We start from the raw sequence: 27819 nt of genomic DNA on the forward strand, positions 1-27819 counted from the left end.
ATTTTTGTATCCCTACCCACAGACCGTCGGAGCAGTTATTACCAGAACAGTTACTGTAAGAGTAGGTTTATCACTGGATATCAAAATTGGATGTCTACTCTTTAAACAGCATTATGGTAAAAAGGGATACTACTGGCAACAGCTTTCTAACCTGTACGTGATGTTGTTTTGCTTCAAGGGGTTGGGCGAAATTGTCATTCAGTTTGAAATTTTGACTACAAACACAGAGGTTTTTTCAGGTTTACTATTGTGGCATTCTCTCATATTTACAATTCTTTGCAGCCTACAACGTGCTGGATTTTTCACTGGGAACCAAAAGTAACTCGCCACAGCTAAACGTTTACTCTTTGAATTCTTGCATTTCGGAAAAATACAAGTCGACACCATTGTGACCAAAAGTTTGCGAAGAAGTATTTCCTACTAAAGAATGGCGGTATTTGACTCTGGTCAAGCATATCCATAGCAGGCTGGTGGGAGTCGGTGTAGATGGCAACGTACCCAGTGCATTATGGGTGTTGAAGTTTCCCTACCTTTTTGGCAAAAGGGAAGATAACAGCCTCTTTTCTTTGTTTTCTCTAGTCAGGTTCTTTTTTTTTCTTTCTTTTTTTTGCCTTTGTACTGTATAGGCAAACAAGTTTTATTGAAAGCCTGTTTTGCCAGTGGTGAAGTACACTTTTACAAGTAAACTGTATTTTTTTAGGGTTAAAACTCTGAAAGATGAGGTTTTTAAACTGTGCTAAGTCAGCCTTTGTGCATCTGTGGTTATTTGTGCTCGGTGTCCTTATCTCCTTCAGCATGGAGCAGACCCCACCAAGAAGAATCGGGATGGAAACACTCCATTGGACATGGTAAAGGAGGGAGACACAGATATCCAGGACTTGCTGAGAGGAGATGCAGCGCTTTTGGATGCCGCCAAAAAAGGCTGCCTGGCCCGGGTCCAGAAACTGTGCAGCTTAGAGAACATCAACTGCAGAGACACACAGGGACGCAACTCGACTCCGCTGCACCTGGCAGGTAATAAAAAATCATTTTGCTTCCTTCCGAGCCATCACTTTCAACACAGAAATGAGAGCACTTCTCTCTTTCAAATGGAAAAATCAAGCTGTACCACCATCCAGAGAATTACATTTCTATAAAAGCATTGAAGCAATGTGAGATATCATCCTATCCCAGTGGTGAGGCAAGGAAACCCAGAAGGAAAGAAAGGGGGACATGTTGAATTAAATCTTGGCTCTCATCCCTTTCTGAGCACTGTGTAAGCCTGGCTTCCAGGCGGGGATTCAAAGGCTTCCTTGCCAAATATTAAATCTGTCTAAGACTTCCACACTGTTCGCACCGTCACCGACATTTACATGCACAACAATATTCTCTGTATGGCTCATGTCCCTGATAAAGTCTTATTCTGAATAATCTCTTTATTTGAGACTTACCCCATCTTATTCATGGGTGTTCTTGTATTCGTGAGAACATTTTGGAATATTTCTAGAGTTGTCCACATGCATTGGTTGATCTGTGACTCTATGGAGCACTTTTTGCACCCATGGGAAAAAAAACTAAAAAAATCCATGAAAATCTTATCTTTGACTGTTTAAATAGTGAGTAACAGTTTTTATTATTATTATTTAATATTTAAGAGTATAGAATATGTCAGAGCCAAAGCTAATCAGCTTTTAAATAATAATATACAGTTGTAGCTGGAAAATATACAAGTGCATTGATATTATAAATGTTTAAAGGATTAGTTCACTTGAGAACTAAAATTTACTCACCCCTATGTCATCTTTCTTTCTTCAGTTAAAAAAAAAATTAGCACTAGCTCTGTAATGCACGTCCATGACTTCACATATTACATAATCACGTTGGTAAGGTCACGCGTGATGTAGGTGGAAGTATCGAGCAAGTGTTTACAAAGTGAATGTGCAAAGGCTAAGTCAAACGTTTTTTAAAAAAATAGTCAAACAACGATGTCAGAGTTTGAGGAGAACCTTACTGCGGTACTTCTGCCTAGGTCACGCATGACCTTTTCAACATGATTATGTAATGCATGATGCATCGCTAGTGCAAGATGAGCGTTTGTTGTTAAAAAGTGTGTGTGTGTGCGTGTATATATGTATATGTATGTGTGTATATATATTAGGGCTGTACTAGAATAATCGAATATTCGTTCGGTGGGGTGGCATTCGATTTTCAGTTTTGAGATTCGAATATTCTTTTTTTTTTTTTTTTTTTTCCAACACGTGACTTCCGTCGCGGACTCATTCTCACTCATAAGACAAAATAAATCCCTTATATAGAATAAAACTAATTGTAATAGATATTACATTTTGTGTCATTTTAAAAACAATTAATTTATTCTTATTCAACTGTTTATAAGCTTGCTACCATGTTCTTTATTTATTACAGTTCATTGAAATCACTGTGTGTTACTAATTTAATTTCTGTTTTGGGATTCATTTGTTTTAAAGAAATGTTCGTTATTAATACCTTATTAAAGTTCTTGCTCTCAACAGACTTTGTGTTTTGTATCACTTGTGCACTGTCCGTTTTCGGAGCATAAACCTGCCCGTGTAATGCATACCGGAAACTGTTCTATTTAAAAGATTATTAAATGTTTATTAATATTTAAAGAATGTGTGCCACCTGATCATATTGCACCAAATGCAACACTGCACTCCACTGGGTCTGCCGCAACATATTTACGATGCCGAAGAGTGAAACGTGAAGTCGTGAAAGATGATACAAATGCAAACCGACACTATTATTATATATTTAGCCCCACCCACCGAAGCTTCGAATATTCGATATTGATTGCCACCTAAGCTTCGAAGCTCAAAAAATGGCATTCGAAACAGCCCTAATATATATATATATATATATATATATATATATATATATATATATATGTATATGTATATATGTATATATGTAGATATGTATATATATGTATATGTGTATATATGTGTGTGTATATATATATATGTGTGTGTGTATATATATATATGTGTGTATATATATATATATATATATATGTGTGTATATATATATGTGTGTATATATATATGTGCGTATATATATGTGTATATATATATATGTGTATATGTGTGTATGTGTATATGTGTGTATATGTGTATATGTATATGTATATATGTGTGTGTGTGTGTGTGTGTGTGTGTGTGTGTGTGTGTGTGTGTGTGTGTGTGTGTGTGTGTGTGTGTGTGTGTGTGTGTGTGTGTGTGTGTGTGTGTGTGTCCTCCACAAATATTGGCACCCTTAGTAAATATGAGCAAAGGCAGCTGTGAAAATAAATCTGCATTGTTTATCTTTTTGATCTTTCATTCAAAAAATTCACAAAATTCTAACCTTTCATTGAAGTAAAACAATTGAAAATGGGTGGAAAAGCTCATTATGAAATAAATGTTTTTCTCTAGTTCATGTTGGCCAAAATTTTTGGCACCCAATTATTGCAATGTCCATTTCCCAAGATAACAGCTCTGAGTCTTCTTCTATAATACCTGATGATTTTGGAGAACACCTGAGAAGAGATCAGAGATCATTCCTTCATACAGAATCTCTCCAGATCCTTCAGATTCCAGCTCCATGTTGGTGCTTCTTCTCTTCAGTTCACTCCACTCATTTTCTTTAGGTTTCAGGTCAGAGAACTGGGATGGCCATGGCAGAAGCTTCATTTCGTGCTCAGTGACACATTTTTGTGTTGGTTTTGATGTTTGTTTTGGATCATTGTCCTGATGCAAGATCCAACCACTGCCCATTATTGGATTTCTAGCAGAAGTGGTCAGGTTTTGATTTTTTTTTTATCTGTTAGTATTTGATAGAATCCATGAAGCCATGTATCTGAACAAGATGTCCAGGACCTCCAGCAGAAAAATAGGCTCACAGCATTAAAGATCCAACAGCATATTTAACTGTGGGCATGGGGTACTTTTTATCCATGTGTGCACCAAACCCATCTGGTGGGTTTGCTGCCAAAAGGCTATTTTTTTTGTTTCATCTGACCACAGAAGCCGGTCCCGTTTGTAGCTCCAGTCTTGTCTGACAACTGAATATGCTGGAGATTGTTTCTGGATGAGAGTAGAGGATTTTTCTTGAAACCCTCCCAAACAACTTGTGGGGATGTAGGTGCTGTTTGGTATTTTTTTTTTTTTTTTTTGTGGCAAACATGTATTGAAGAAAAACATTTATTTCATAATAATGTGTATATATATATATATATATATATATATACACATTATTATGAAATCAATGTTTTATATATATATATATATATATATATATATATATTTTTATATGTATATATATATATATATATATATATATATATATATATATATATATATATATATATATATATATATATACACATTATTATGAAATAAATGTTTTATATATATATATATATATATGTATGTATATATATATGTATGTATATATATGTATATGTATATATATATATATATACACATTATTATGAAATAAATGTTTTATATATATATATATATATATATATATATATATATGTATATGTATATATATATGTATATATATATGTATATATATATGTATATATATATGTATATATATATATATATATATGTATATGTATATGTATATATGTGTATATGTGTGTGTGTATATTTTATATATATATATATAAACCAATGATCCCCATTGAAGTCCACTATATGGAGAAGAATCCTCAAATGTTTTCCTCAAAAACCTTAGTTTCTTTTCAACTGAAGAAAGAAAGACATAAACTTGTTGAATGTCATGTCATGAAATCTTGGATGACATGGGGGTCATTAATAAATATACCCAGCAAAATAATATTGGGAATGATCATGTGCTAGAAAACAATCCTCCTACACATGTACAAACTAAAAAGATTGACCCACAACAGATCTGAGTTCAGAGTAGGGAGAGCACTTCTCCAAGAGCATCATTTGTACAACACTACAGCCATGCCAGTGACTCATAGCAGGACTCATACTGTGTGCAGAACAGCACAGATCAGCAAATGTCACTGAACAGATGGAGTGAGCGCTCTGGTCAGTCCCACTTATCTTGCTAGGCCAGGCCAGCAGCAGGTGGGTGACGGCCCTAACCATCAGGCAGAGATACAGAAACATGATTTTACTCTAGCTAGCACACATTCGCTTTTCCACCGGTGCAATGGGCTGTGTAACGTGTGGTTGTGACACTTGCCTGGAGAACACGTTACTCATCTGCCATTTGCCTGTGGGAAGAATCGTAAGACAAATCTATTCATTCTGGCTCACGTTACTGGATCTCATGCATGAAAATCCTGATGCTTTGTCTTGTAGTTTTTTTGTAGTTGCTGGTGAGTCATTTTAATGCTGAAGACCCCCTATTTAGCAGTCTGCTCATCAATCAAATTTATTTGTTTTAATGGAGTTTTATTTGTAATTACCCTATTTTACGGAGGAATAAATTTATGGATAAATTAAATGTGATTTTATTTATGTAGTTTTACTGTACTATTTTTTTTTTAAAAAAAAGTAATTTTATTTATCCATAAAAGTATAAAATATCAACACTAATTGCCTCATTCAGAAATACAGCATGTTTTTGCTCACTAGCATTGAGCTCCTTTCACTGATGCGGTTTACACTTTCTCTCATGTATGGAAAATGACTGCTGACTCTTCAAGACTTCATTACAACATGCTGACACTGAATCCACACTGTAAATAGTTTTTGTATACACTACAATCATAAAGTTTATAATGGTGTTAATAAGAATAATTCTGCTTCATTGAACATAAGCAGAAAAGAGAACGGTACATCCAAAAAGGTGACACATTCGAGGGAAGGAAGTGAGAAACACTGCTAAAAATGCTTGTAGTTTGTGGAGAATCTGCAGGAAGCGTTTGATGAACACAACACACACTGTGGAGTTTGTATGTGTGAGACAGAGTGCCTGTTCTCATTAGTGCGGTTCTCAAAGCTGGGTTTGTGCATTATTAGAGAGCTACAACCTGTAATGATGAGGGCTTTAATTAGTAACTGTCCTGTAGGCAGTCATGTATGTCTGGGGCAAGGCTGAGAGGGAAAGGAAAAAGGAAGACCGTTAAAGCTGAAAATAGTAGTGTCTGGTTCTTTTGGGTAAAGCTCAGCGTCAGCTTGCTCAGTGCCAAAGGTTGACTGCCAGATTGAGTCTCTTAGCTTATCTGCAGCGACAGAAAACACTCAATCTCCGCTTTGCTTCCACTTTGCACCGAGTAATAAATATAATTGCAATTGCAAGAAGTCAGTGCATAAAGATTCCAATAACACTGCCTGAAGAGAGTTTAATTAATTGAGTTTAATTGAGTTTTGAAGATAGAAATAGATTAAATTTCACTGAGATGGTGATGGTGGGAATTCAATAGAACTACGCCTGGCACTGAAATACCACCTATGACAAACTATCTGAATTTGGTAACCATTAATAAATTGGCTAAAAGTCTGAGTAGGGGAAAAAACTATGAACTGACTATTGGGCTGGAACAGTGTTATTTATATACTATTATATTATTTTAGTATTAATATTTTGATTTAGTTTTTATTTTATATTTTCATTTTTATTTTAATTTGTTTTAGTAATTTTGTTATGTGCTTTTGTCATATATATATATATATATATATATATATATATATATATATATATATATATATATATATATATATATATATATATATATATATATATATATATATATATATATATATATATATATGGAAAGCTTATTTATTCTTTTTTTATTTCAGTTTTAGTAATTTTTGTACCTATATACTATTATAGTATGTATTAATATTTTGAATTGGCTTTTTATATTTACATTTTTCGTTTTAGTAATTTAGTATGCAAAAAGTGGTTGGACATCTTTAAGTTTAAGTTTTAGTAATTTTGTGCTTTTGTCTTCTTTTTTTAATATATATTTCTATTTAGCTTTAGTTTTATTTTAGATTTAGTCATTTAGTACTTAAAATATTTCAGTGAATCCTTTTAAAACAATTACAGTGCGATATGTGATAAACAGCCAAGTGAAGTTTCAGCACAATTTTTACCACTGAACTTTGTGGAAAACATGTTAATAAATAAACCTTTTTACCCACAGAGAAAAAAAACAGCTTATTATGAAGCACCAAAAAATACTGCCGCAAACTACTGAACTATTGGTTTGAAAAAGAGGCTTAAAAGGATAATTCACCCAAAAATGAAAATTCTGTCATCTTTTACTCACCATAAAGTTGTTCCAAACCTGTATGAATTTCTTTCTTCTGCTGAACAAAAAGAAGATATTTTGGAACGTCTATAACCAAACAGTTGACATAGTATGGGATGGTGAGTAAATGAAGACAGAATTTTAATTTTTGGGTGAACTAGCACACAGGCACATTCAATAAATCTGACTGAAAACAGATGATAGGCAACATTTAGATGTAAAAATTTGATTTCATAGTGTTCAGGTTTGTATTGTAATAATTCTCAGTGGCAGACTCCTGATAGCCAGTTTATAATTTATGGCCATTATTAAAGGATGTACTCAATGTGAAACTCTGGAAAATGTTTTTTTTTTTTTTTTTTTTTTTCAGGTTTCAAAGTTTCAAAAACACTCTGAAACATGATATGGATTGGTGACTTGAGTTTGATGATACCAGATGGTTCATGTGCAGATGGATTTACATTTCTCTGCATCCTTTTCTCCACAGCTGGCTATAACAATCTGGAGGTAGCGGAGTATTTACTTGAGCATGGGGCGGATGTCAATGCGCAGGACAAAGGTGGCCTTATTCCCCTCCACAACGCAGCCTCATACGGGGTGAGTGCAATTGCTGATTAAAAAGAGGAATATTTCAGTGAGACTGGGACTACATACAGCCATCTGTTAAGCCGACACGTGTCATGCCTCCGGTCGTGTCAGGTCTGGCAGGAAACGGTACTGTGGGTACCTCAGATACACTCAAACAGATGTAGATGCTGAATAATCCATGTATGTGCTCCTGAAAACTAAACACAAGGGCTTTTTTCCTCTCAGAACAAATGCAAACCTTTTACCTGAACCCCTCTGTGCTCTGATACAGCACTTTGTTTTCACTTCCTGTGACTTGAGGGAATCAGTGTGTGGCTATATGCAAAACGTGTTTGGACATCTGTGTTTGTTCTGCCAACAGAACCTCGACTTATGCACTTTTAATGCGTCACTGCGGCTCATGATTCTTTCAGGTGGTTTCAGTTGCATTTCCACTAGCGAACAACCCAGATGCCGAGATGATGCCATTTGCGAGCCGTAACCCAGACAAGCCTTAATCCCCACTGCAGAGAGCTCTTCTAATACAGGATTTTACTCTTTCTGGAAATCAAATCAAGTGAATTCAGGGAAACTCATTTCAGGTGATGGTAGTTGGAAGTATTTATCAGCATCTGCCCTCTGGAGGTATACAGGGATGTGATTAGACCATGCAGATGGATGGGAGCAGATTGCAGTTACATAAACATGCTGGGTCAGAACTAGCCTGACTCCGGCCCTCAACCACACTCGTATACGCTCTGCTGCTATCCAAGAAACAGAGCCTCTGTGACTGGAGCTGGGGGATTCTGATTGGCTGCAAACGGAGTGGCAGGTGGCCCAAGCTTTTCTGATTGGCTAGAGGAGAGCTGGCTGCCGGCCGATGCTGGCTGACCTTGAGTGCGCCTCCCTCTGTTCATATGCAGCCTGTTTGTGTAGAGGCTGTCAGCGCTCTGCAAACACAGGCAGCTGATCGCAGTTCCATACAGTCACTGCTGCTGATGGGAGGGCGGCTCAGGACAGCTCAGACACACACACACATTTTTTTTCAAAACAAAATCATAATATTTAAATTAAAAACAATTGAAAATGTAACTACAATAATATTAGCAGTATAGTAACTCTTTTATGTCATTTAGGACACAACGCTTCCCCACCATTTACAGAATTTTCCAGCAATCCATGTTTTCATTGTTATACAGTAGTGGGTGCTATTATGCATCTTCTGAAATAATACAGAATCTCCTGATCAAAACACAGGTGAAGAAGCAGAAAAAAATGATAGCATTGTTTGCACACATTAGCTAACGCGATCATCAAACATTAAACAACATGAAAATCAAAACTGCCTAATGTTACCGAATGAAATGTTGACCCAGGAAGAGGTACAGGATTGTGCAAGCTTTGTGGTTGTTGATGGACTCAATCTAATTGATCGTTCTGAATCCGATCCAACCATAAACTTTTTTTAAACGCTGGTGGAGAAAGCTAGTCATGCAATAGCTTTGTAAAAAAAAAAAAAAAAAAAAGAACATGAAAAAGATTTTTGTATCAAAAAAAAATATTTATCTTCCAGTCAGCTGTTAACCGCTACAACCTGATCACTTAAAGGTGCCATCAAACGTTTTTTTTTACAAGATGTAATATAAGTCTAAGGTGTCCCCTGAATGTGTCTGTGAAGTTTCAGCTCAAAATACCCCATAGATTTTTTTTTTAATTCATTTTTTTAACTGCCTATTTTAGAAATGCGCCGATTCAGGCTGCGGCCCCTTTAATTGCTTGCGCTCTCCACCTCCTCCCGAGCTCTCGACTCTATCATTGCATAAACAAAGTTCACACAGCTAATATAACCCTCAAAATGGATCTTTACAAAGTGTTCATCATGCAACATGTCTAATCGCGTAAGTACAGTATTTATTTGGATGTTTACATTTGATTCTGGATGAGTTTGATAGTGCTCCTTGGCTAACGGCTAATGCTACACTGTTGGAGAGATTTATAAAGAATGAAGTTGTTTATGAATTATACAGACTGCAAGTGTTTAAAAATTAAAATAGAGACCACTCTTGTCTCAGTGAATACAGTAATAAACGATGGTAACTTTAACCACATTTAACAGTACATTAGCAACATGTTAACGAAACATTTAGAAAGACAATTTAGAAATATCACTAAAAATATCTTGTTATCATGGATCATGTCAGTTATTATTGCTCCATCTGCCATTTTTCACTATTGTCCTTTCTTGCTTACCTAGTCTGTTGATTCACCTGTGCAGATCCAGACGTTAATACTGGCTGCCCTTGTCTAATGCCTCGATCACGAGCTGGCATATGCAAATATTGGGGGCGTACATATTAATGAGGTGTTATGTTGAGATTCGCCTGTTCTTCATAGGTCTTTTAAACAAATGAGATTTATATAAGAAGGAGGAAACAATGGTGTTTGAGACTCACTGTATGTCATTTCCATGTACTGAACTCTTGTTATTCAACTATGCCGAGGTAAATTCAGTTTTCAATTCGATGACACCTTTAATGATTTCAACTCGAAAACTGTGTTAGTCTAATTCATGAATAAAGCATTATAGACTGATTTATAGACTGAACATTATCATCTGATTCATTTGGATTCTGTTATTATGATTCAAATTATTATTTTGAATCATTTGATTCACTCAAAAGAGTCATTTGATTCACATTTTGATCTACTTTTCTCCTTCACTTGCCTAGTAGAGTCCGTATTTGGATGTCCGTATTTTCAATGAATGACAGCTTACATTTTGGTTCGTTGTTCACACAAAGCTTTAGAAGAGTAATATGGACCACTTTAAAAATATAACTTGGTGACAATCAGGCAAACCTTTACACCAAAGCAGATCTTCTATAGAATGAGCTATGCTTCATTTTTCAAAATTAACATAAAAGCTTTAAAGATTGTACATTCATTTTGTTAATAAGCCTGTCTCTTCCCTTCCAGCATGTGGATATTGCAGCCCTGCTGATCAAATACAACACCTGTGTAAATGCCACTGATAAATGGGCCTTCACGCCCCTCCACGAGGCCGCACAGAAGGGCCGCACTCAGCTCTGTGCTCTGCTGCTGGCCCACGGGGCTGACCCCACCATGAAGAACCAGGAGGGACAGACACCGTTGGACTTAGCGACGGTAATGCACAGATACCTTTCACATGGACTCATATTTATGGACATTCCAAAAGTTTCATTCTCTGTAAGACTATTTGTTCTGGCTGTAAGATCTCATATGGTTCAGGTGGCATAGACTATCCTGAAAAATTGGGACATTTATCTTCTAAACACATAAGCTGAAGTGTTTAAACCCATATCCCCTGTGTTCAGGCTTGTGCGAAGCAAATGGTAAATCTACCGTAACCTTTACTAATTGGGCTCTTGTGGCTGTGCTCTTGCCAGGTGCTAATGACACAGCTGTTCTCAGCTTTTATTGTCCAATTCTAGACCAAGAAGCCAAACTAATGCTGTGTACAACTACCATCTAGCCCTTGTGGCATGCTACTCTAACATGAATTTTAGATGAATTTAGTTGTATTTAAAACTGATCAGAAAATTAGTGTTGATTTTTTTTCCCTCTGATCTACAGGCTGATGATATCCGGGCGCTGCTGATTGATGCCATGCCCCCTGAAGCGCTGCCTAGTTGTTTCAAGCCCCAGGCCACAGTGGTCAGTGCCTCTGTCATCTCTCCAGCATCCACACCTTCCTGCCTATCCGCCGCCAGCAGCATAGACAATCTGGCCGGGCCCCTGGCAGAGCTGGCTGTACCTGGAGCCTCAGGCCCCGCTGATGGGGCTACTGGTTCAGAGAGGAAGGAGGGAGAAAGTGAGTAGATCATGTGATGTAACTTTTTTATTATTGTTGTTGTAAATAGGTCTGCAACAACTAATCAATTTTTGATCAAATATTTGTTGCTGGATATAAAATTTCAGTTTAAAATTAACTGTTTTTGAGAAATTATACAATATATGAGTTGAAATACTGACAAAAGTAATAATATTTTATAAGAACAATAGCTGTAATGGGATTATAACCAAAAGTCTCTTAAAGGGATTGTTCACCCAAAAATTAAATTATGCTATAATTTACTCACCCTCAAGCCATCCTAGGTGTATATGACTCTCTTCGTTCAGCCAAACACAATCAGATTTGTATTAAAGGTGCCCTAGAACTTTTTTTTAAAAATTTGTAATATAAGTCTAAGGTGTCCCCTGAATGTGTCTGTGAAGTTTCAGCTCAAAATACCCCATAGATTTTTTTTTAATTCATTTGTTTAACTGCCGATTCAGGGCTACTGCCCCTTTAATTCTCCTGCTCCACGCCCACGGAGCTCGCGCTTGCCTTGAACAGTGCATAAACAAAGTTTACACAGCTAACATAACCCTCAAATGGATCTTTACAAAGTGTTCATCATGCATGCATCGGATTATGTGAGTATTGTATACTGTTATATTGTTTACATTTGATTCTGAATGAATTTGAGGATGTGCTCTGTGGCTAACGGCTAATGCTACACTGTTGGAGAGATTTATAAAGAATGAAGTTGTGTTTATGCATTATACAGACTGTAAGTGTTTAATAATGAAAATAGCGACGGCTCTTGTCTCTGTGAATACAGTAAGAAACGATGGTAACTTTAACCACAATTAACAGTACATTAGCAACATGCTAACGAAACATTTAGAAAGACAATTTACAAATATCACTGAAATATCATGATGATATGGATCATGTCAGTTATTATCACTCCATCTGCCATTTTTCGCTTACCTAGTCTGATGGTTCGGCTGTGCACAGATCCAGACGCTAATGGCTGCCCTTGTCTAATGCCTTTCATAATGTTGGGAACATGGGCTGACATATGCAAATATTGGGGGCGTACACCCCGACTGTTACATAACAGTCAGTCGGTGTTATGTTGAGATTCGCCTGTTCTTCTGAGGTCTTTTAAACAAATGAGATTTATATAAGAAGGAGGAAACAATGGAGTTTGAGACTCACTGTATGTCATTTCCGTGTACTGAACTCTTGTTATTTGACTATGCCAAGATAAATTCAATTTTTCATTCGAGGGAACTTTTAAAAATATCCTCCTGGCTCTTCGAAGCTTTATAATGGGAGTGATTGGAGGATGAGATTTTGAAAAAGTGCATTGGTCATAAAACTTCATGTTCCATGAAGATATTTTGTAAATTTCTTTTTGTAAGTGAACATGCATCGCTAAGGACTTCATTTGGACAACTTTAAAGGCAATTTTCTCAATATTTTGATTTTTTTTTTTTTTTCCAGATTCTAGATTTTCAGTAATATTGTATTGAATATTGAAAGCTTATTTATTCAGCTTTCAGATGATATATAAATCTCAATTTCAAAAAATTACTTATGACTGGTTTTGTGGTCCAGGGACACATAAAATAACGAGCTTCCGGTAGGGCTGGGCGATATATCGCATGCAATTGTCATGCGCATTAGGGATGCACCGGTTGACCGGCCATAAATCGGAACCGGACGTTTTTTGCTTATAATGCGCGATCGGCAACCAATTTTTCCGAAAGTGCGCCCGGAATGCGGACTAAGTAAAATCTTTGTTTGAAGTGTTGAATGTGTTTTGATTGTGTTGTTTGGATTGTGGAACTATGCAGTTGTTGCCTTTTAAAATGAAATGGTTACAGTTAATGTTTTCATTTAAGGTTTCAACCCAATTTAAAATCAAAAGCTAAATGCTTTTGTCAGTAGGCCTACCTATTGAATGTAGGCTACCTACTGTGCAGTTACTGCTGCTAATTTCAGATGGTTACAGTTATTGTTTTTAATAGCCAAAACCCAGTTTAGCCTGTTAAATATCAAATAAACATCTTGTTTACTGTATGTATACTTTCATTCTTTCTTGTTTGTTGCTTGATAAGAATAATAATAAAAAGAAAAAAAAAAAAAATCGGCCAGTTTGCTTGCAAAAAAATCGGTATCGGAATCGGCCATGAAAAATCATGATCGTGCATCGCCATCACCTGCTTTCAAATGGAATAAAATTTAATAGACAGAGCCGTAGATCACTGATAAGCTACGCAATAACGCGTTCATTATCGAAGGCGATTCATCTGCGATATGAACGCAATATTGCGTGGCTTGCCAGTGAACTATGGTTCTGTCTATTAAATGCCGCTCCATTTGAAAGCAGGTGATGGCGATTTAGCGATAATCAAGGAACCAGCTTTACTGACGAAATGCGCGTAACAATCGAATGTGATATATCGCCCAGCCCTAGCTTCCGGCGCAACAGCCATCAGATTTGACTTTAAAAAGCATAAACTTCTGCGATGTAGTACACAATGTCATGACATACTATGCTATGTCCTAAGTTATAATGCATAATACGTCATGTCATTGTGTACAACATTGTGGAAGTTAACGCTTTTTAAATGTAAGTTGAATGCACATAGCTTTATTAACCCCCTGGAGCCACGTGGAGTTTGTTTTATGATCAGTGGGTGCACTTTTTTTGGCATCAAAATCTCATCCTCCAATCATTCCCATTATAAATAAAGAACAAAGTCATATACACCTAGGGTGGCTTGAGGGTGAGTAAATTATGGGGTAAATTTCATTTTGAGTGATCTATCCCTTTAAGAAACTTACAGTAAAAAATATAAAAAGATTACCTTTTTACCTGTTAGCAGTTAAAACTTGCTTTGTAGTGAAATATTTATCAATAATAAAACTTTGTGGATTAATAGAAAATACTACACGTTTTTGTCAATATCATTAAGATTTCTTCTAAAAAAACAATTGACATATCAATCAGTTTATAAAAAATGTTTATAGTTGTTATATGTTTAATTGTTAGTTAACCCTAAATGTAACTTAAGCCCTAAATGTTTGATAATAGTTCTATGAGATATGTTTTTTTCTCTCTCTCTCTCTAGTTACAATTCTGGATATGAACATTAGTCAGTTCCTGAAGAGTTTGGGTTTGGAGCATTTGCGGGATATTTTTGAGCGGGAACAGGTAAGGTCACTTCCTAGGATCAAACCAATCTCAATCATCTCAATCTCATCAGTTCCACTCCACACATTAAATTGCCAGCTGTCTCATGTAGAGAAGCCTGCTGTTGTTTCCTGAGGAGAACTCTAGGTCCTTCTCGTCAAAGTTATGTAAATGCGATGACATCTGTGGCCTAGTAATTATCTCCTTTCAGTACACTCTCTCTCTCAGCACCTTGGCTTTATAATTTCCAGCCATCTCCTCTTCAGCCGGACGCTTTGAGATTACTAGCATCTCTCAATCTTTATAGGTGTGAGAGAGATCCTGGGTGATGTGGCTGACCTATGCGCCTCTTCTTTTGATTAATACAGTCGTGCCACTCCCTCACACTGAGCTCCAGACTCTGTTGTTCCTCCGGCTTTTCTTCTTCTCGGCTTCGACTCAGTGAGGGCGAGCCATGGGACGCGATTGGCACGCTGTGCCAGACCCGCCACTCATTTGCACATAGATGAACAGAAATGGTCTTGGCGGCCACCAGCTGGGAAGAACGCTTGATGTGAGGGGCTGAAATCAGTTCTGATTGTGGCTTTAGTAAGACGCATTCATCTGTCTCACGGTGACTCACTCGTCTGCTCCCTCTCCATCTTATTCTGCCTCGCTCTGCCTACGGGAGATGGAGCATGAAGATGCAACAACTTTTCAGAGTCTGTGCGAAAGACTTGAGTGCAAATGAGATTGAGGACACGCTCACAGATCTCATACATGCACCAGTGTCGTCATTAAACGCATCTGAGTTAAGCCTCGGCACAGTTTAGAGCTGTCTCCTCACTTTACTAGTGTCGTCAGATGGGCAGCATGCTAATATTTTTTAGATGTCTGCAGAATGCCTGCTGCATTTCCACTTCCCTTTGAATAGAGATGCATTATGCTGGTTGATCAGTTGACTAATCCAACATTTGATCAATGAATTTATGAGGTTGTCTAGCTTGTTCTTATGTTTTACTTTTCAATGATCATGCTTTTCTTTAGCTGTTAGACAGTTTGCATAGTAAAACCTTATTGTACAGCTGTCTTTAAATTCATCTACTGCTACCGCCACACATTCAATTGGACATTTTGGTTGTAGGTTTTTTTTTTTTTTTTTTTGAGCATCCCACCGCGAACATTTCTGTTGTTGCTGAATGTAAGAATTCGACTAATGTAAACGCCACGTAATAAGCTTGTATAATCAGGTACAGAAACAAAACCAGGTTAAAAACTATAGACTTTAGTTGGTGTAGACACCATATTGAATTTAACATGGATGAAAACAAGGCTATGAGGGATACATTTGCAGTCTTTACAATAGCGTGCACTGGATAAAGGTCTGAGATCATGTAAGTTTCATAACTCACAACTATTTGAGTTGATGACTACTGATTTTTTTTATATTTTTTTTTTTCCCTGGAAAGACATTTTGCAGATTGGACAGTCGGTATATTGTTAAACATCTGTACAATCCATTGAACACATTGACTTGACCTCACAGCCTCGTTTTCATTCCTGTCAAAAAATAAATATGGTGCTACCCTCACCAACGTCTACTAACACCAAAAAGGATCTATAACTGTAAATATACAGGTGCTGGTCATATAATTAGAATATCTTGAAAAAGTTCATTTTTTTTATTGTAAATTATTTTTAAAAATGAAACTTTCACATATTCTAGATTCCCTACATGTAAAGTAAAACATTTCAAAAGTTTTTTATTTATTTTTTTATTTTGATGATTAGAGCGTACAGCTCATGAAAGTCCAAAATCCAGTATCTCAAAATATTAGAATATTTCCTAAGATCAATCAAAAAATGGATTTTCAAAAAAGAAAAGTTCAAGTTCTTTAAAGTATGTTCATTTGTACACTCAATACTTGGTCGGCAGCACATATTACAGCAAATGACTTGCTCTAGCACAAATTACAGCATCAGTGAAGTGTGGCATGGAAGTGATCAGCCTGTGGCACTGCTGAGGCACTAATGAGCCTTCAGATCATCTGTATATTGTTGGATCGACTGTTTCTCATCTTTCTCTTGAAAATATCCCATAGATTCAGGGGTCAGGCATGTTGGCTGGCCAATAAAACACAGTAATATCATGGTCAGCAAACCACTTGGAAGTGGTTTTTGCACTGTGGGCAGGTGCTAAAGTCCTGCTGGAAAAGGAAATCAGCATCTCCATAAAGCTTGTCTGCAGATGGAAGCATAAAGTGCTCCAAAATCTCCTGGAAGATGGCTGCATTGACTTTGCACTTGATAAAACACAATGGACCAACACCAGCAGATGTCACGGCCCCCCAAATCATTACTAACTACAGAAAATTCCCACTAGACTTCAAGCAGCTTGGATTATGTGCCTCTTCAGTCTTTCTTCAGACTCTGGAACCATGATTTCAACATGAAATGTAAAATTTACTTTTATCTGAAAAGAGGACTTTCGACCAATGTTCACTGTCCAGTTCTTTTTCTCTTTAGCCCAGGTAAGATGCTTTTGATGTTGTTTCTGTTTCAGAAGTGGCTTTGTAGTCCTTTTCCTGAAGTTGTCTGAGTGTGGTGACTCTTGATGCACTGACTCTGGCTTCATTTGACTCATTGTGAAGCTCTCCCAAGTGTCTGAATCGGCTTTACATGACAGTATTCTCAAGCTTGCTGTCATCCCTGTTGCTTGTGCACCTTTGCCTACCCAATTTCTTCCTTTTAGTCAACTTTGCATTTAATATGCTTTGATACATCACTCTGTAAACAGCCACATTCAGTAATGACCATCTGTGACGTACTCTCTTTGTGGAGGGTGTCAGTGATTGTCTCCTGGACCTTTGCCATGTCAGCAGTCTTCCCCATTAGTGTGGTTTCAAAGAACAAGAGATACCTGGAATTTATACTGTAGGGATGGTCATTTAATGAAACTCAAATGTAAATATTCTAATATTTGAGATACTGGATTTTGGACTTTCATGAGCTGTACGCTCTAATCAACAAATTAAAAAAAAAAAAAAAAAAAAAAATTTTGAAATGTTTTACTTTACATGTAGGGAATCTAGTATAGTCAAAGTCAAGTTTATTTCTAGAGCGCTTTTAAAACAACAGAAGTTGACCAAAGTGCTGCACATCCCACATAATAAATCAACAACAACAAAAATAAAATGACATCAAAACGACAAAAACACACAGCTCTCAAACTGAACTAAAAGCCAAGGAAAACAAATATGTCTTAAGACTAGATTTAAAAACAGATAGAGTTTAAGCCAGCCTCACAGACAATGGTAAGTTATTCCATAGTTTAGGGGCTGCAACTGAGAAAGCCCGATTTCCCCTATGTTTCAACCTTACTCTATTGATCCAGAGTCAACGTTTTTACAGATAGTTGACAGAAACAACACAAACACAAGCGGGACTAGAAGCAGCAGACGGCATGCCACATACACTGGCGCCATCTTGGATATCATGCAATCCTCAATAAATAATTCGTATAAATGAAAGTTTAATTTTTTTAAAATAATTTACAATAAAAAAAAGAACTTTTTCATGATATTCTAATTATATGACCAGCACCTGTATTAGCATTCATACCCAAGCAGGATAAAGTTCTTTTTATTATAAGCGCATGCTGCAGTTATGTTGTCTGTCGCTTTAAATGCTTAAGCACTTTAAAGTCAGGTGTATTTTGATTAGTTGTCAATGTTTTTATTGTTCATCAGCTGAAAAAAAGGAAGTTCCTATAGTGATTCCAGTGATATCGTTCCTATGTGTCATAATCATTATAGTTGTGATGTGGACTTCCCTATTCTCATAGAATTAGAATGTTGATTGAAACTTTATTGTTATAGTTATCCTTAATTAAAGGTGCAGTAAGTGATTTCTGAGAAACACTGTTGATATCTGAAGTCACCAAAACAAACACACCCCTACCCAAAAGGATCACACCCCTATCTTTATAGCTCCGCCCACTGGGTGCTTCTCATTTCTTATTTGTGCATCCTCGCTTCCTTTCTTCGCGTCTCAGCTCCACCCCCATAGGATGTGAGGGGAGGATACAAGGAAATAAAACGAGGACAGAGGAATCGAAGGAAATGTTATTTGTATATTGGAATGTACTTGATCAATCAAGCATCACTTCAAAGCGTCATCAGCTGCGCTCGAGGGATCTGCACTCATGTTGTTAAAGCTGCAGTCCGCGATTTTTTTTTCTCTTTGTCGCCATCTCTGTTTGAAACCTGCAATTGCAGTCATATGCGGAACAGTTATCTGTATGTGCGTTGTGCATCAGCACAGCTCGTCAGCACGGATGAATCTAATGTTTGCTGTCCGTCACTGCACCAGTGTGGATACTGAACTTCAGAATCACAGATTCTACGTCTTGAAAGTATGACCAATATAAGAATTTTCACTGAAAAGTATCATCTGAACAAGTAACATGTCTGCCACTTTTGTTCTGACCAACTGAGGAAAAAAGCATTATGCCTACAATAATTTGCGCTGCCAATAGTCGGATCATGCCAAACCGTGCAAATTATTATTACTGTTATATTGTTCTCAAATTGTTATTGTTAACAACATCAGCATTGCATGACCGTGTATTTAGTGTATATTAGCGTTACCTGTAGATTTCAATTTCTGTAGTCACTCCACAGTCCAAGTCTTTTGCTTTTTGGCTACGGGTGAATCTCCAATAAATTGTCACTGATGATTGTCATTTGGATCTTTCTGGATTACAATCCGCCATCAAAATGATAAGTTTAATTATTTCAGCTGCTGTGAGAAAAGGCTATAAATGTGCCGCTACCGGCAGCATCCTCACATGATATAACTGACTAGCCTCTCGACGGGACTCCTTCCTTTCAGTTTACGGACGTGACGTAATGACGCACAGAGGAACTGCTGCATGCTCGAATTTCCCGCGGTAATCCGCCATGTAGCTCTTATTATAAAACATTATTACAAGCTTACTGTTGTGAATCGAGACAAGATAATTAGATAGTTTTGAACACTGGATGGTTATGTACTTGCTCAAAAATTGATTTTGGATAATTTTTAACCAAAAAAAGTTGCGGACTGCAGCTTTAAAGTTTGGTTATTAAAAAAATTAATAATAAATATTTATAACGCAAGATGCTCCGTTGAAATATGTGAGATGTAAAGTTTATTTAAACTGCAAATGTAAAGAATACATTTAAATTATTGTTGACAGATGTGACGAGGGAGGAGAATGAATACGTGCGTCAGGTTTCTCGATGAGAAAGACTTCCGAAAATGAAACACCTGTGTATCCTCGCTCATGACTCCTCAGGAAGCTTCCTCATTCCTCGCCTCCTTACGATGGTGCATTTAGAGAATTGAGATGTCGTACATGATGGCTGAGCTTGATCGGTTTCCGGGTCATAAGATGGAGGACGGAGGAGCGAGGAAACGAGGAGGGATATTGAGAAGCACCCACTATGCAATACAGGCACCTCCCCTTAATGAGTGGACATGCCCCTTACTGCTGATTGGCTACAAGTGTGTTTTGGTGCTTGGTCCAGCGTTTTTCAGAAATTTCTTACTGCACCTTTAAGGTTTTATAAAGTCAGCTAGTCAGTTTTTGAAGGTTTTGCACTAGTCTGTAGTAAATCTGCTGCAGTTCTTTTTCAGCTTTGGCACAAATGAAAACTTCGCCAAGAGAGTTAGAGAGAGAGAAAAAGAGAAATAAATGGAATCTTTCCAGCTGTGGCCATCACACCTTCATGGCAATAATGGTCAGTCCTGCGAGTCCTATCGATTGAAGTGCACAGTGCTTCCTGAGAGAGAGAGAGCAGTTGGCAGCTCCTGGGCTAATGGCCTTTGACAGACCTATCATAGATGTGATGCATTGCCAATAAGTGGGCCATTGGAATTGAGAGTGTGAGAGTTTGAGATTACACAGGCTGACGCAGAGTCATCGGTAATGGGACGGTCATTCACTTCCATTCATACACTGCTGTTTGAAAGATTAAAAGTATGATGTTTTTTAAAGAATTCTCTTAAGCTCACTAGATATATCAGTTTGGCCATATTTGTTGAGTTCCGAAATGATTTCACATGCTTAGTCTCGTGTGATTAAACATTAATGCCTCTGTAAGACACATGCTGGCTCAACGGCTCCCTGCCTCACAGTCTAGCATGCGCAAATCGGCATCTGTGTGTTTGCTTTTGTCTGCGTGTTCCGTGTAGGAGGCGTATACAGCGATAATCATTCCGTGTGTTATGAGTCACGCGCGATAATATCCATCCAAGCCTCCTGCCGCTCTAAGAGTTTATCATCTCAGTAGGAGGAATTTTCACATTCCAACAAGCTGAGAAAATGAAAAATTGCATTGTTGGCTGTTTTTGATGCAGTCAAATTGGCCTTGAAATGAATCACTCAGTGGCATTTGTAATTACAACTTCATGTGATTAGGTTTTGCCTGCAGACTACTTTGGTTTCCATAATTCTGATTGGTGATCACTTATTGTATTAGATTTCGCTGGATGTGTTGGCTGACATGGGCCACGAGGAGCTCAAGGAGATCGGGATCAACGCATACGGGCACAGACACAAACTCATCAAAGGCATTGAGAGGCTGCTGGGCGGTCAACAAGGTCAGTTCAGAAGCATTTAGCTCCAGCGTCTGTCTCGCAAACACCATCTGTTCATGACTAAGCAAACCACACTGTGGTATCTGATAGTTTTACGTGCTGGTGTGCTTCCTTACAGGTGCCAACCCATACCTGACATTCCACTGTGCGAGTCAGGGCACGGTGCTGATCGACCTGGCACCTGATGACAAAGAGTTTCAGTCAGTAGAAGAGGAGGTGAGTGCGCAATCTAAATCAGCAGATCTAGGGGCTTTTCCGTCCAAAGCTTGTGAAATATTATTCCTAATTATGAAATGGATAGGACTGGTTGTAGATGCTGGTCAGCACAGAGTTCTAGCCATGCTAAGATATTTTTTAGGCTTATATATTGCATATCATATTTTTTTTTTTTTTTTTTTTTTTTTTTGTGAAGGTATATGATTTGTGTTAGTGTGCAGTAAAAGTTATAACTAATTTATAGTCTTATATAACCTATTTGTAGTTTTATTTTGTCAGTTTATTTTAGTTTGCAATAAAAGTTATTACATATAGTCTTAAATAACTTACTTTTTTTTATTTTAGTGTGTGGTGAGTTAGAACTTATAAGTTGTGTCCCAAATGACGCATTATGTACTGAACCGTGTAGTGTATGAATTAGGTTATTTTGTCATTCAGCTGTGAAGTCTGATAGCCCCTCCCCCTCCGTTACGTAGTTAAAGGGTTAGTTCACCCAAAAATGAAATATGTCATTAATTACTCACCCTCATTCCAAACCAATTAGACCTTCTTTCATCTTCAGAAAACACATTAGGATATTTTTTGTTGAAATCCGATACGTTTTTTTATTCCCCATAGAAAGCAATGACATTACCACATTCAAGGTCCAGAGAAGTAGTAAAGACATCATTAAAATAGTCAACGTGACTATAATGGTTCAACCTTAATGTTACGAAGTGACAAGAATACTTCTTGCACGCAAATACAAAACAAAAATGACGACTTTATTCAACAGTTTCCTCTCTACCCTGTCATTCTTCTAAGCAGTTTACGTTGAAGACACATTGTAGAGCTTCCGTGTTCTACGTCAGAACGCCGACTCAGTATTGGCCGACACGCATGCGTTGTGGTGCTCACATGTACAGTGTCGGCCAATACAGAGCCAGCGTTCTAACGTAAACACAGAAGCACTGCGTCAACTGCATAGGAGACTGACAGGGAAGACAATAAAGTGTTTAATTAAGTTGTTACTTTTGTTTTGTTTTTGCACACAAAAAGTACATTTTACTTTTTACATTTCCAGTGTGAACCCACTATTAAGACTAATTATTTTTACTATATATTAACTATTTACTATCAGACTACTTATATTAACTTTTTAATGGTACTAAAATTTATTGTAATCTTATTTATTTTACTTTAGTGTGATAAAATGTTGTCTTATATAACCGATTTTATTTTATTTATTTTTTTAATGTATTTTATTTTATTAATTTTGTGTATTTTATAGTTCTATAGTTTTATAGTTAAAATTATTTATGGTCTTTTATAACTTATTTGTAGCCTTTTTTTATTTTATTATTTTAATGTGTGATGAGTTACAACTTATTAATAGTCTTACAGAACTTATTTTTTACTTTAGTGTGCTATTTAATTGCACAACTTAGTCTTATCTTCTATTTGTAGTCTTATTTTACTTATTTTTTATTTTAGTGTAGTGAGCTTAGTCTTTGATATCTTTAGTATATCTCATCTTAAGTTAGTTAGCTCTCTTATATAATGTTATGTAACATTTTATTTGTATTTTATTCAATTTTTTTTCAATATTCTTTAATTTATTTTATTTTTTTATGTATTATGACTTAACAGAATTGTTTTTATTTACAGCTGCAAAGTACGATCAGAGAACACAGGGATGGTGGCAATGCGGGGGGTGTTTTCAGCAGGTACAACATCCTGAAGGTGAGTGATTTCCATATATTCTAGGCACATTTTAGTTAGTTTACGGTTCAAATGTTTGATGAATGTCTAAGCAATGATGTCAACTTTGTAAAATGTTGGTACAGATTCAGAAGGTGGTGAATAAGAAGCTGAGGGAGCGATACGCACACAGGCAGAAGGAGATTGCAGACGAGAACCACAACCACCACAACGAGCGCATGCTCTTTCACGGTACTGCTCCAGCTCACTGTCACGAGATGAATAAGTGCTATTTGGGAAAGTTCAAGCTACAAAAGAACCTTTTTTTTGTTGCCCATTTCAGACTGAAAAGCTGCTTTCAAACAGTGTAATCCCAGTTTTCCAGTTTTTACATAAGGCTAATCAGTTTCCTTTTTCTTAATCTACAAGGGTCACCATTCATCAACGCCATCATCCATAAAGGGTTTGATGAGAGGCACGCCTACATCGGGGGGATGTTTGGGGCAGGAATCTACTTTGCAGAGAACTCCTCGAAAAGCAACCAGTATGTGTACGGCATCGGAGGAGGGACGGGTTGCCCCACACATAAAGACCGCTCCTGTTACATCTGTCACAGGTACATACACGTCTGATTCTTCCCATTTAAGAGTAATAGGCTTTGACAAACATCAAACTGAGCAAACAGGAAAACACTGACAGTGATAACTATGGACTTAAGGTAATCAGCTAAGCTAGCTAGTTCATTTTAATATTGTTTTATTTGATCGTAATATCCAAATGTTAGTGAGAAGAAAAATAAAAAACTTTTAGATATCAATCTAAAAGATATCTTCTGAACATCGTTTTTCACTCGCTCCTTTGAAGATAACTCGAGTAAAACAGCTCTATACTTAAAGAAGCACATACAAAAGTCCTAAACTGGATGCGGTGAAACCTCTTGCTCGTTCTCTCTCCTGCACCGTCATACGCTGCTTAATGCTGATTGGCTACACGTTTGTTTGTTTTGACTAACTTCCAAACAGCATTTTTGAAATATCGCTTACCCAACCTTTAATGAAAAAACAGGAGTACTTACTCTAAATGACCAGCTGATGGTGCTGCAAAAGTGTTTATTGTACAAAGGTATAAAGAAAATCTAACACTGTAAATAATTACACTCATAAACACTGATTAAAATTCTAATTTCTGAAACAGATTAATCTAAAACGGTCCACAGATGTAGGGTACTTATATGTAATAATTTATTTACACATCAGCTTTAATATATTTAATGCTAAATTATATTATTATTATTATTTTTATTTTAAATTATTAACACATATTATAAATTATATTGTAACTTATAAATATACATTTGTATATACAACAAATTAATATAATTTATTGTAATTGTATTTATTTTAAATGCTGTTTTTTTTTTTTGAATTATTTAATTAATTTATTATAAATTATACTGTTATAATTATAATTATATACAATTATTTTTTATATATATAATTTAATTAAAACCTAGTTATTTTTTTATTTATTACAAATGAAATTGTGCTGTTTACAGGCAGATGCTGTTTTGCCGGGTGACTTTGGGTAAATCCTTCTTGCAATTCAGTGCCATGAAGATGGCCCACGCTCCTCCAGGGCACCATTCCGTCATCGGCCGACCCAGCGTCAACGGGCTAGCCTATGCCGAATATGTCATCTACCGAGGGGAACAGGTGAAAGAGCTCAGATATTTAACAGCTGGAACTATATAACATTAAAACAAAGTTTTTAAGTTATAGATAATCCCTTCGTTTCCAATTTTTGTGTTTTTGCAGGCCTACCCAGAGTACCTCATCACATACCAGATCATCAAGCCAGACAGCACACCTCCTTCCCCAGCAGCGGCGGAGCAGAAATCCTAGTCTAAGCAGGTCCCAGATCAGCGGCCCTGCAAAATGCTCAGACTGTTACCCAGACATTTCACACACATCCACAGACGCCTCCTCACATTCACTCCACCCGTAAAAAACTCCGCACTGCCTCTTTAATTTGCAGTTATGCTCCATTTTTGTCCTCGTGAGTGTTTACAAGAAAGAGTTGCCTTGGCTGGCCGTGTCCTGGCCCTCCTCTTCGGGTCAAAGGTCAGGATATAGGCCACGATGTTGTTTCAGGGCTCAGTTGAAAGGACTGTCGCCTGCTCCGTGAAAGACAACAAGTGACCTCTTCCCTGTCATTCTACACGATTTAACACTGTTCAAGCATTAGCTTCCTTTCTTTGAAACAGTTTTACTAGTACTGTGATTAATTACCAGTTCTATTTTCATTAATATAGTTCACAATAACAGACCACTTCTCAAAGGGACCTGACATTTCAGCAGTCCTTCTTTCCTTTATTGAAGTTTACTAAAGACCCTGAAAATCTCATTGTTGTGGGTTTTTTTCCTTTATGCATTGTTGTTAAAAAAGAAAAAAAAAAAAAGCCTTAGAGGGGTTTTAAAGCAAAAAGAATGTCGATGCAGAGACCAGAACTATACAAGAAAGCCTTTGACCACAAAATAGCTAAATAAAAAAATAATAATTTCCCCAAATACTCATATTTTTACATATCTTTGCACAGGAATACTGGTCAGAATGTCCCATTCCATTGTCATAGCCTAATCTGAAAATCGATCTTTAAGAATTTGCACTTTTAAGCAGGACTTAAGTTATTCAAAATAATTTAAAAAAAGATTAAGTAGGTTAAAAAAAATTCCAGTAATGTACAGGTTGTGTAATGGACAATGCCTTTGTATAGCTTTTAATGTTGTTTACTGATTCAGAGTGGGTTTTATTACTGTAGTACTGTAAAGGAAGTGGGAATTCTTGCTTTCAGATCTTTCCTTCTATATTTTCAGACGACCATGCGACTCTGCTTTTGAAGTCGCTCCTTTTGCTTTGGGTTTGTTTTGGATCACAATCACGGGAATTCCTAAATCTTGTTCATTCCAGTCCTGTTTCTCTGGCGACAGAGAAACGCCTCTTTTATGAGGGTCTCCGTAACGTTTTAACTGTTACACACTACTGATATCAGCAGCTCTGCTGACTCGCGTTCATGTTACAGAATGAAATGAAGGACATGGCTCTACCTCTGGATGTCTCATGGTTTGGTTGCTTTGCTCAGGTGTAGTTTGTGGTTCTGTACATGTGTACTGGAGGTCATCTGCCTTACTCCAGGAATCTCTGTGTTCAAACCAGAGAGAGAGAGAGAGCGCAGACCTTTCTTCTTCTCTTAGTAGTATGAGCACAGACATGTCCACTGCTCCCCTCAAGCCAATACATGGGAGATTAACTCCTGAATTATTTCTCAATTCTCTGAGCTGTATTTTTACTTTATTTCCATGTTCCTGTGAACTTTAATCAGAAGCGGCTTATCTACTGTAAGCCATCTGCGGATTAATCAAACACTCCTCAATCATGTAAAATGGTCTTAATAAAGTACATGTCATAAACACTGTCTATTGTCTTTTTTTCACACTTGCTGAATCTTATTCGGTTCCCTTATTCAATTATAGTAAAAAATAGTATATTAGGTAATATTATTATTAAATACTTTATTTTACAGTACAATGGCCTTTTTGTAATGGTAATATATTTTATTTAATTTTTATAATTTAAATCATAAATTCTTGTTTTAGTTCCTTCTGTCCGTTTAACCCTCAGAGGCCCAAGCTTTGATTGATTTTTATTTTTAATATATGAGTTTTTAAGAAGACATTGGTCATACAAAAATATATTTATACTTATACTTATTTTAAGTTTAAGAAAATCTGCTGGGCTTTAAATGTTGCAAAATTTCATCAGTTATAATAACATACATCCACACACTTTACTGAACCCCTGTAAAGTACCTGACAATACATATTTAGAGGCCTACAGTGCAGCTGCGTTCATGGAAAGTCAGAATAACTGGAAATATCAGGTCATTTTTAAAAGAAATTTATGAAAAAGTCATGGAAATAGTATACATGTTCTGGCTATGCTCTGCTTTAAATGTTCAATTCACATTTGCGTAGTATTTGCACTTAATAGTGAAATTTGATTTGTGAGTGAATTGTTCTGTCAATTCAGTTCTTTTTAATGAATCGTTTGAATGTCTTCATAAAAGTGCCCGAATGATTCATTCAATACTGAATCTATTTGAATGAAAATTAAATTAAAAATCATAATTCAGTAATGATTGACTGGAAATGTCATGAAATTTATGGAAATTCATTGGTCAAACGCTGGCGACCCTGTTGGATCATTTCCCAGAGTAGGCTACGCTTAAAGGGTTAGTTCACCTAAAAATGAAAATAATGTCATTTATTACTCACACTCATGTCTTTCTACAACCATAAGACCTTCGTTCATCTTCGGAACACAAATTAAGATATTTTGATTAAATCTGATGGCTCAGTGAGGCCTCTATAGACAGCAATGCCATTGTAACTCTCAAGATCCATAAAGGTACTAAAAACATTT

At 36.6% G+C, this 27819-nt stretch overlaps 1 protein-coding gene across 1 annotated transcript in view; it reads left to right on the plus strand.

Annotated features, from left to right (window-relative positions):
* Positions 1 to 26791, plus strand: part of tnksa (tankyrase, TRF1-interacting ankyrin-related ADP-ribose polymerase a) — a 110427-nt gene extending 83636 nt beyond the window's left edge. The window contains exons 16-27 of the mRNA XM_067375702.1: positions 795 to 1014; positions 7731 to 7840; positions 10787 to 10975; positions 11426 to 11663; positions 14762 to 14844; positions 21327 to 21447; positions 21563 to 21660; positions 23308 to 23382; positions 23487 to 23592; positions 23770 to 23956; positions 24896 to 25052; positions 25155 to 26791. Of these exons, the coding sequence (XP_067231803.1) occupies positions 795 to 1014; positions 7731 to 7840; positions 10787 to 10975; positions 11426 to 11663; positions 14762 to 14844; positions 21327 to 21447; positions 21563 to 21660; positions 23308 to 23382; positions 23487 to 23592; positions 23770 to 23956; positions 24896 to 25052; positions 25155 to 25241 (1671 nt within the window). The 3' untranslated portion in view covers positions 25242 to 26791. The remainder of the gene's footprint in view (positions 1 to 794; positions 1015 to 7730; positions 7841 to 10786; positions 10976 to 11425; positions 11664 to 14761; positions 14845 to 21326; positions 21448 to 21562; positions 21661 to 23307; positions 23383 to 23486; positions 23593 to 23769; positions 23957 to 24895; positions 25053 to 25154) is intronic.
* Positions 26792 to 27819: the final 1028 nt, after the last annotated feature.

This window comes from Chanodichthys erythropterus, chromosome 22 (assembly GCF_024489055.1).
Source record: "Chanodichthys erythropterus isolate Z2021 chromosome 22, ASM2448905v1, whole genome shotgun sequence".
Taxonomy (NCBI): domain Eukaryota; kingdom Metazoa; phylum Chordata; class Actinopteri; order Cypriniformes; family Xenocyprididae; genus Chanodichthys; species Chanodichthys erythropterus.